Raw genomic sequence first — 10,115 nt, forward strand, 5'->3', positions numbered from 1 at the left:
ACCCAAAATGTGTGATTTCCTTTACTTTCGCTTTCAGTGATAACCATCACCAGAACAAATAGAGAGGGTGAATCTCCGTAACAGGGACACAGACAGCAATACAAATCTGACAGGTGTTCTAATCCCTCTCCACTCTAGCCTAAACTAAAATATGTTTTGGCCTCAGTTGCACTTTAAGTAAATCATCTTCCTTGTTCAGATATGCAGCTTGCTAAGTCACCTCCAGCTGACATTGGAGCTGATCCAGGAAACAGCAATACTAAATCAGGAAGTAGAGTGATTTTACTGAATAATGGATAACATGACACATTCTTGGTAGGTGAAACAGTAAGCATACACATGTGCCAACTGTGTATTTAGCTATTTGCCCGGAGTTCCACTGTAATGCTGATATATGTCACAGTGCAAGAATGAATCACATTTCTGTGCAAGTTTTATATGAGGCGGAGATTCCATGACTTTCCCCCAAGGGTCATTCTTCCCTGGCGAATTACACATGTATAACGCCCTTTGGTCTGTTCTTCTGCGTATAGGACAATAGTAGATGAAGTCTTCTTGATTATTCCAGGGGTGGATGATATAAGATGGGATCCATTTTTATACCAACTGAAATGAAGCAGAGTGAGAACGTTGATAAAGTACACCATCTGATAAACAGTAATGATGCCCATACAGGTAACACTAAATGAGAGATCAACTGTATTGTGTTTTAAAGGACCTTGATTGACATAAAAAAAAAAGAGTATGTAGGTTGAATGGGATTGGGCTCTCTACCAGGACTGTCTGTTTGGCTTCTTTTTTTAAAGATACAATTGTATCATGTATCCTAACGTGGATGGCGAGTGAGAAGTTTAGATGGTGTCCCATACATCACAATGGCTGTCTCAGTCTGCATCGTTCATAGCAATCCTTTTATATTACCAATGTAATGCTGGGGAAATGAAGACTCTGGTTGCTACAGCCAACAAACTGTGCAAGACCGTTCTTCCCTGAGCTTGATAAGTCAGGGACAGTGAAAAATATCTGAATTATCAGGCTTGTATGTTATCAACAAATTTGTAACGGAGTCAGTACATTAAACTCCCCATTATCCAGCATTCAAGCAACCGGTTAAAAAAAAAAAAAAAATCGAGGATATAATATGTCCTCGATTTTATTTTATTTTTGCCAGTTGTTTGATAGACATGGGGGACACTAAAAAATGTTGTTAGCAACTACATTTATTTAGTTGCTAACAAAATTCTTTGTTTACATCTTGCTGCTGGCCAGCCGCTAGATTCCACGGGCGGCAGCAGAATGTAAACAATGGGGAGCGATAGCCAGCCTGCTATTGGCTATTTCAAATTGCAATAGCCAATAGTAGTCTGGCTATTGCACTCATCCACTGAGCAGAGGAGTGGACCTGAGAGAGAACTCAGAACGCCACGGGGGTTTGCTTAAGAGTTACTATTAACTTTCAAGCAACCAGAAACTACAGTTATCCAGCATCTACTGATCCCCGTGGGCGCCGGACAACTGGGAGTTTACTGTACTAACTATAGAGACGCTCATGGTGGGGGGCTGGGGCACTAATCTTGAGTGGAAGTGCAGCTTCCGTTAAGCTTCTGTGCCTGCTCTGGCTGTAGTGCTGCAGGTCACATACACATCAGCATTGTGGTTGCATCGTTGCATCTCCGCCCCCCCTCCTCCTGGCCAATCGAAAAACAGAGCTTGAGGATATTTGCTTTGTAATTGGCCAGGAGAAAAGAGGGATGGAAATGTTACCACAGCCCTGAGATCTATAGGACCTGCAGTGCTACAGCCAGAGCAGGCATGGAGATTCAGTAGTAGCTGGACATCTACATACATGCAGGGCCACCAGTAGAAATCATGGGACCTCATACAACCAACCCAGCAGGCTGCCCCCAGACAGGGCACCCAGTGATGTCACTGGTTGCCAAGAGTCATGTAGGACATTAACCACAGTGTCCTGTTTGCTAAGAGCTGAGCTAGGAGATGTGTATGGGAGAGGGGTGGGGAAAGAAGGAGAAAAAAGAAAGAGCCTGTGGAGAGGAAAAAGGGATGAAAAAAATTTCAAGTCGAGTCTGGACCCCCCGTGACCCAGCTGGCAGTGGCTGGCTGTACCCCCCTATTGGCAGCCCTGCTCACATGTACACTGATGATTTGTGGGGAGAAGAAGCCAGCGCTGAATATGGGAGGTGTGTTTTCTAAAAGGCACTGTACTCCAGTAAAATTATGGTGCTCAGAGATGGGCTTTATGAAACATAAAATAACACTTCTTTTTGTTTAGTAACCTGCACAGTTGCATCACACTTCCTCCCAGGGGCGTCCCTACAGTTTTTGCCACCTGAGGCTGGGGTGATGTTGGGGGGGGGATGCTGGTGATGCACGTTACCGGGGGGATGGTATAGTATGTTACTGGTGGGGGGCTGCACGGTACCTCTGTCCGACGTCCTGCCCAGCTCACTGACATCACTAGTTGCCAGGAGTTGGGCTGAACGCCAGAGTATCCCTCTCAGCTCCTGGCAACCAGTGACATCAGTGAGCTGGACGGGAAGCTGGACAGAGCGTCACAGGTTGCTAAGAGCTCTTAGCAATCTGGGACGCTCTGGCCAGAAAGTGGGCGGCAGGTGACCTAATGAGATGCCATCTGAGGCAACGGCCTCAGGCTGCCTCATTATAGAAAGGGCCCTGCTTCCTCCCATGATATCATTTATTTTTCTAAAATCATTTTATGGTACACAAGGGGAAGCTTGTAAATAAAGTGTTATCATACAAATGTGTCCATGGCATCATGATCTCCAAATACAGCTCTGGTTTTAGAATGTATTGTTTATTATGGGTCAGCACCAGTCGCATATAAAATATACCTCGGGCCTGGGCTGTTCTCAGTTTAAGGCACCCTACCCTAGTAGTGCTGCTTAAAAGACTCAATTAATTTTTAAAGTAGCAGTTTGAAGGCCTGAACAATTCCCTCAGATTCCAGAATAAAATTCTCACCAAGCCATTAAACTTGGTATCAATGTCATGTCATCGAATGTCCCTTTCCAGTCCCATGTTACAGGAGCTGAATTAAAAAAACTGTGAATGTAACAAACTGTTACACTGCCAACTGTGCTATGTATAGTCACCAACTTCCTGCAGAATATCCCCCCGACCTGAAGTCTGCCCAGCTCTTTGCCCCTTTACCCCTGATCAACCCCTCTGCTTCAGCCCCTCGTTGTCTTATCACTTTCTCTTTAACGCCGCAGTTACTCAGATGATGCCCCAGTGAACAGGCTGCTGAGATGAGTAGATTCCTCTCCTCATGCTGACAAAATATCTCCTCTATCAGGTAAAATCAGATGACATTGTTCCACCACAGGTGGCACTGCCTGCTTCTTTATTAAGGCGTGTTGGGACAAATGTGGTCACTATGCACAGGCTCGTATAGCCCCCCAGGGAGCCTTGTGTCCCAGGCAGCTGGTCAAATCTTCATTATGGGAATCCACCACTGGTCCACCCATATCTTTTGATAACCCTTACATGTAGATTCAAATATACTTTAGATATCACCTCTCTGACACTAAATTGAAAGATTGATTAGTTGTGTCTATTGGCCTCTTTCAATAAACTGGTTCAAAATGGTGATGGGTGCAGCTCCACTACCCTGAACCTTCCAGGTTGCATCAAGTTAATCAATATTATAATACAAGATTTATATAGCGCCAACAGTTTGCGCAGCATTTTACATAATGGAAGGAGACAGTACAGTTACAATACAGGGGGGTTAGGAGGGCTCTGCTCATGAGAGCTTACAATCTAGTAGGAGCGACAAGTGATACAAAAGGTAATAATTGTGCGGGATGAGTTAATGGAAGAAGTAAAAGGACAGTTATTATGTTAAGGTGAGATAGGCTTTCCTGAAGAGATGAGTGTTCAGGAATCATCTAAAGGCTGACAGAGTATCAGATAGCCGGATAGGTTGTGGTAGGGAGTTCCGGTCAATGGGAGAAGTTTTAAGGACTTTTACTAAGCTCTGCAGGATGGAAGTGTTTTGGATTTTTACTTTAAGCACCAGAATTCCAGCTGAAAGAGAGCATATCTCTATGCATGGTGCATATTTTCATTTGCCAGTAATTTTTATAGGTTTTCAGTCATTATGATGAAGTGTTCTGTTTAAAGGAGAACTATGGGGTTAAGTCTTTTCCCCATAGTTCTCCTTAGGGTAACGGGAGGACACAAACTAGCGTCCTCCCGTTACCCTAGGCTCAGTATACCGCGAGCTACAGCTCGCGGTATACTGAGACGCTGCAGCTGAAGCGGATCCCGACAATTGTGCCGGGATCTGCCCAGCTGCGTGACTGACAGCTGGCTCTGCCTATCTAGAGGCAGAGCTAGCTGTACCCGCCCCCTCCCCCGTCCGTTCCGCCAGTCAGCGCTGGCAGATCGGAGCGGGGAGGGTGGAATCCAGCCCCTCCCCTGTCACGGCAGAGAGCCGTGACAGGATCCAGAGGTGAGCGAACGCCGGTAACTGTTCGCTCACCTCCCGATCTACTGAGCCGACCTGTGACAGTCTCATTGTCACAGGTCGGCTAGAACTGATTGGTGATTGGTTGCCACGGGCAACTGCTCCGGATTCTACTTGCTCCAGTTTTGATAAATTCCCTTCATTGCACCTTCATCCAAAGGCACAGGGAGGGCCATGAATATATGAAGCAATAAGAATCCAAAAAGAGGAAAGGGGGAGTTTGCATGGCAGTGGTGATGGCAAAGGATAGGGCAGAATTAGAAGTTAAGGAGAGTTCTAAAGGGAAACAGGTGTGAATGCGGACTACAAGAGATAGCGGAGTATAAAGAAGAGGATATGGGGAAAAGCTAGAGAGATGACAGGAAAGAAGCAACAATATACCGAGACTGGGTTACAGAAACGCGACGCAAGAGCTTAAAAGGGAGTAGAGGAGTTTGTCCTAGAAGATCTGCAATATCATGCCAAGACAGTTCCCTGTAAGACGAAAACCCAAGGGCACAGGCTTCGGGTAGAATAGTAAAGAAGGGCATATGTTCACTTGTCATGGTCAGGAGCCGAAGCTAACATAACCCTTGTGTATGCAGGGGTGGTCTTCAAGAGGAGTCAACAGGCCCACATGAAGGTATAGTGAGATAGCCTTTTATTACTAAGATACATTTTTACTGTATAATAGAATTGATTATGTATCGGGCAAACTTCCCTCCTATGTTTAAGAAACTAAAGGGGGATTTAGAGAAGTGGTCCTCGTACAATCTATCGTGGCTTGGGAAAATAAATGCTATCAAAATGGCTCTCCTCCCGCGCTTGTTATATCTATTCAGGGCACTCCCTATTCCTGTACCTAGAGCCCAGCTAGCTAATTTTCAAGCTGGCTTAGTGAAATTTATATGGGGGGGAAGGGCTACCGACTACCCAGGATAACGCTTTACAGTACCAGAGAGTCAGGAGGATTGGGGGTCCCAAATATACACCATTACTATAGGGCGGCACGTATAGCTCAGTTATCTGTTGTATATTCCAAGGAGGAACCACCGGATTGGGTCCTCATGGAATCTCATGCAGCTAAAGATCTACCTTTAGATCTATTGAAATGGTTGCCGTCTAGATTATGACCACCTATTATGGCCCCTACTCTCTCTACTTCTTTAGCCTTATGGGATTGTGTAAAAGCACATGTAAACATCAGTTCATCCCTTACTCCCCTTGCCCCTCTGTACCGGAATCCGATATTTGGGCCTGGCATTCACCCCAAATCATTTAAATGGTGGATGGATAAGGGATTATACAGAATTGGCCAATACCTTAGGTCAGGGAGACCCCTGACTCTGGAATATTGTAGGGAACATCTGGGCATGCCATCGTCAGAGCTGTTCCGGTTTTATCAAATCACCCACTTTTTACGTACTAGACTGACACGAGATAACCTTAATAGGGGTTTTAGTCCCTACGAGCGCTGGTGCATGCAGTCTACTAATCAAAGAGGGGCAATCTCCATGCTATACGCGATACTGCTAGAGTCCCCCCTAAACAGCCATACATGCTGGCCTGGGAACAGGAATTGGGGATGGTAGTGACGGAGGAGGTATGGAGTCGTCGTTCAGGGGTACAACCCGGGGTATACTCAATGTCTCCTTATTGGAAGCTAATTTTAAAGTGTTTTCTAGATGGTACCTGGTGCCCACTAAACTTGCTCGTATGTATCCGGGGTCATCTGCTTTATGCTTTCGAGGGTGCGAGCTTGTGGTGGACATGTCCTCGAATTCAAGTATTTTGGGGAAGGGTTTTCAGTTTAATATGCCGGGTTACAGGTGTGCGGGTTCCCAGAGAACCCGGGTATGCTCTCCTTAATGATACTGTACCCGGAGTCTCTGGACACCGTACACGGTTGATAAGGTTCATGTTTCTTGCAGCCAAAATTACGATCGCTATAGCCTGGAAAACATCCAGGGTCCCTATGAGACAAGTGAAGACTAAGTTATCCTGGATTATGACTCATGAAAAGTTGGCGAGTATTCTCCTGGATAAAGTGGCACAATTCGAGTTAACATGGGACCCCTGGTTGGCTCATATAAGCCCTCCAATAATATGAGAAAGATAGAGTGATCAGGGCCGGCCTTAGGCCTTTAGGCGCCCTGTGCGAGAAAGCTTTACAGCGCCCCTCAGTGACCACACCCATCAGTGACCACACCATTTAGTGACCAAACCCCCAGTAACCACACCCATTTATTACACATATTTTTGGTAAAATATAAAAAGTCGGGGTCACGTCGGGTAAATAGACACCAAACATGTCATGCTTTAAAAAAAACTACCCAATGCACCTATGGCCCAAAATTGGCCATAGGTGATGCTTTAAAAGCTTTTACCGCTCATCAGTTTAGTGTTATCAGTGATTGATGGCCCTACAATTATTGCTCTCATTCCGACGTTCGCGGCGATATGTAACATGTGTGGCGTAATGGGCGAAATCGTCGTTTTCACACGGTTGCGCACCCGAAGCCTGTTTGCATGCGTGTATGTATGGGGGGAACTCCAGCCCACTCCGACCAAATTTCTCACTTGGACATTAGCTATCTATGGTAAGCTGCGAAAATTTAAAGATTGGGGGGGTTTCCTTAGCATCCAAAGGTTATTTGATTGTATATTTGCACAGTATGTAGAACACAAAAATGAATGGGGAACAGTCCCCCTTGTTTCGTCAGACGGATGTTATAATATTATATGGTTCTATGTTACACATGTCTTTGTATGTTCTATGAAAATAATAATAAAAATTTGTGAAAGAGAATTGATTATGTTTGAACTGTGAAGGGATTAATGATCATGTGGGATAAATGAATGCTTCCATATAATGGCGTGTGAGTGGTTTTGTTATACTTTGAGAAAGCTCTGTGTCTGGCATCAAATGCTTGAGAATAGAGCTTATTCCTGCTGGCTATTTTAATAACAGTAGAATATATTTTTTCATCTAGGTGTGTGATGTTCCTCTTGCTGGTATAATTGATTGTTTCGGTGGAGACGAGAGGAGTCAGCACCTGAGATGTAATTATGGAGTGTGGAATCTAACTTCACCTGTTTTCAGAGCAGAGGGGAAGCACAGTGCCATCGAGGACCCAGATGATGAGGGCCAGCACTGTACTAACTCTAGCTACTACAGTGCTTCACAGGATCCGTGTGGGCTGACCAGATATATCATATGCATACTTACATTGGACTAAGCTGGACAAATGTAAGCATGCATAATACTTTATACCCGGGGTTCCGCTTAGAACTGCTGTGAGGGGAAATTAACCCTTTTCAGCTGTCATTACAAAATAAAGAAAATCTCCCAGTGGTGACATATTCTGCTGACAAATCTCAAAGATGGGGCTACCCTTACTTTAGGGAGATGTTATAGCTTACCTTTCAATAAGATACTGTATAGACACCTGTTTTTGTGAACACCCCCATGGCTGTTAGTGACACACTGTATAAGAATTCATATCTTTCAATTGTCACTCACCTGATTCTCTGCCGTGGTTGAGGTGTGTTATGGGTACAATTAAAAGTAACGGATTCACCCTTGGGAACATAAAGCATCTTCACTTTGACCTTGAGTGATGTGGTTCTTTGATCAGGTGTCTCTTAAAGGAAATACATGTCAGAATCACCATTACTACCATAAGCTGTCATCTGTCATTTCTGATAATGGAGTCTGTCACATAACATTACCATTTCCTCACCTTTACAGCCATGACAGTTTGAATGACATGGTTTCTGCATATTACACTTTTCACAAACTTGTGAGAGCTGACATGTGGATCCAGCTGCACAACCTATAAAGAAAACAATAACAGAAATGGTTTTATATCTGTGAGGGTGATTTGTTTTAGTTTATCTTGCATGGATATTAATTTATTCTCCGAATGCATAAAATATGTGTAAGGCACCATTCACACCCAGGCATCAGCGCTTTCATGCATATTAGTGCGCGTTTTGTTTTGCGTCATGTCTAGCGGACTTTGCGGTCGCTAGACGCGAGAACATGAAGACGTGCATTTCATTGGGTAAATTGAAATGCATTGTGGTGAATGAACAAACGTGTGCAAAAACGCACACAGAAAAAAAAAAGCTAATGTACTTTTTCCAGCCTTCAGCGTTTTACAGCTTGCAACAAAACTCTCAGGTGTAAACAGGGGCCATTGGAATGAATGGTATTTCTTGTGTTGAGAGTTTTGTTGCGTTCAGCTTTGAGCATCAAAAGGCCGAAGTGTGAACAGGGCCTTACTGTTTTTCACTACCCATAGACCTGCATAAGCATAAACATAAAATAACAGAAACATGGATGATTTTGACATTAACAAGAAAACATTTCTTGCCTGAGTTTACATTTATACATTGAGAAGGGGGTCCTGCCGTAAATTGAGGAAACAATAATGACCACCACAAAATAATCCATCCTGGCAGGTCTACTTTCCCCTAAGATTGGTTGTCCTGAGGTGATAGCAGATATTAAACAGCAATGATACACATGTGATTTTATTCACGACCCGGCCATAACTAGCCAGATGGAGCAATGATCATCTCATGTCTCAACCTTTAAAGCTATTTTCAACTGATAAATCTTTACTAAATGTCTAACAAAACCACTCCACTTACTCTTTTTTTTTGCGGGCTTTACTGATTTTGCACAAAAGAAAGCATGAACATTTGTTACTGTCAGATCCGTGCTTGATTTGGAAGACATTATTCTAACCTCTTGTTTGATGTGGTATCTGCAACCTTCCTCTGAATCTGAAATTCAGGATTTTTTATTTGATCTTTATCAAATCCTGGGAACTCAAGCATGTGCAATGTTCTCAAATTCTGCTCCACGTTGAAACCTAATTTCCCTGTTCCAGCTGGAGAAGGAAGGTTCTGCTTATCTTGTTAGAGTCACTGCAGAGAGCCTGCTTTCCTCTCTGGCACTTGATCAGGATTAGTTAAACTAAGGAGCATTGTAGACTCTGAGAGCTTCCAAGATAGGACAACTAGCAGGAGGGGTCTGTGTCTTCCCTGGCTTTAAGCCCACTATCATGAACAGCAGTGTCCGGAAGAGTTATAGGGACCCGGCAAGGGGCTTATATTAATATTTAGGTTAGCTTTTAAGGGGTAAAGTGTCTTTAAAAGATGCAGTTGTGTAACAATAGCCATAGCAGCCATGGGGCTTGGTGTAGAACAGGGCCCCATTAGGGGGTTTCCAGTGTAGAGGGACTGAAGTCAAACCTCAGGATGGTCTTGTCACAGATCCCCCTCTGAGTAATAGAAGCATTTGCTTATCTTAGTGTAAATGTATTGTCCTCTGAACTTCTCCTATGGACTGAAATTAACCCTGTATGCCTAATGCAGTCACATATCACAGTGTTCCACCTCTGTCCAAACCTATAGGAGGGCTGAGGTTTGTAGTAGGGATGCACCTATACCAGTACTAGTATCGGTATCGGTGCTGAAACAGGGCATTTTCATGAGTACTTGTAAACATACCCCGATACCAAAAGCCGTTATCGGCCCTTTAACATTTTAAACTGGATCGGCTGCCTAAGATCCATCGCATGTGGGGACCTCAGGCACCCTGCTGGGGACCTGG

At 44.2% G+C, this 10,115-nt stretch overlaps 1 protein-coding gene across 1 annotated transcript in view; it reads right to left on the reverse strand.

Moving 5' to 3' along the window:
- Window positions 1-304: 304 nt before the first annotated feature.
- The window catches only part of LOC108804660 (matrix metalloproteinase-23-like), a 29,795-nt gene continuing 19,984 nt past the window's right edge, over window positions 305-10,115 (reverse strand). Inside the window, exons 6-8 of the mRNA XM_018576500.1 lie at window positions 8,233-8,325; window positions 8,013-8,133; window positions 305-606 (exon numbers count right to left, since the gene is read on the reverse strand). Of these exons, the coding sequence (XP_018432002.1) occupies window positions 435-606; window positions 8,013-8,133; window positions 8,233-8,325 (386 nt within the window). The 3' untranslated portion in view covers window positions 305-434. The remainder of the gene's footprint in view (window positions 607-8,012; window positions 8,134-8,232; window positions 8,326-10,115) is intronic.

This window comes from Nanorana parkeri, unplaced genomic scaffold (assembly GCF_000935625.1).
Source record: "Nanorana parkeri isolate BGI_ZX_2015 unplaced genomic scaffold, ASM93562v1 scaffold69, whole genome shotgun sequence".
NCBI classification, from domain to species: Eukaryota; Metazoa; Chordata; class Amphibia; order Anura; family Dicroglossidae; genus Nanorana; species Nanorana parkeri.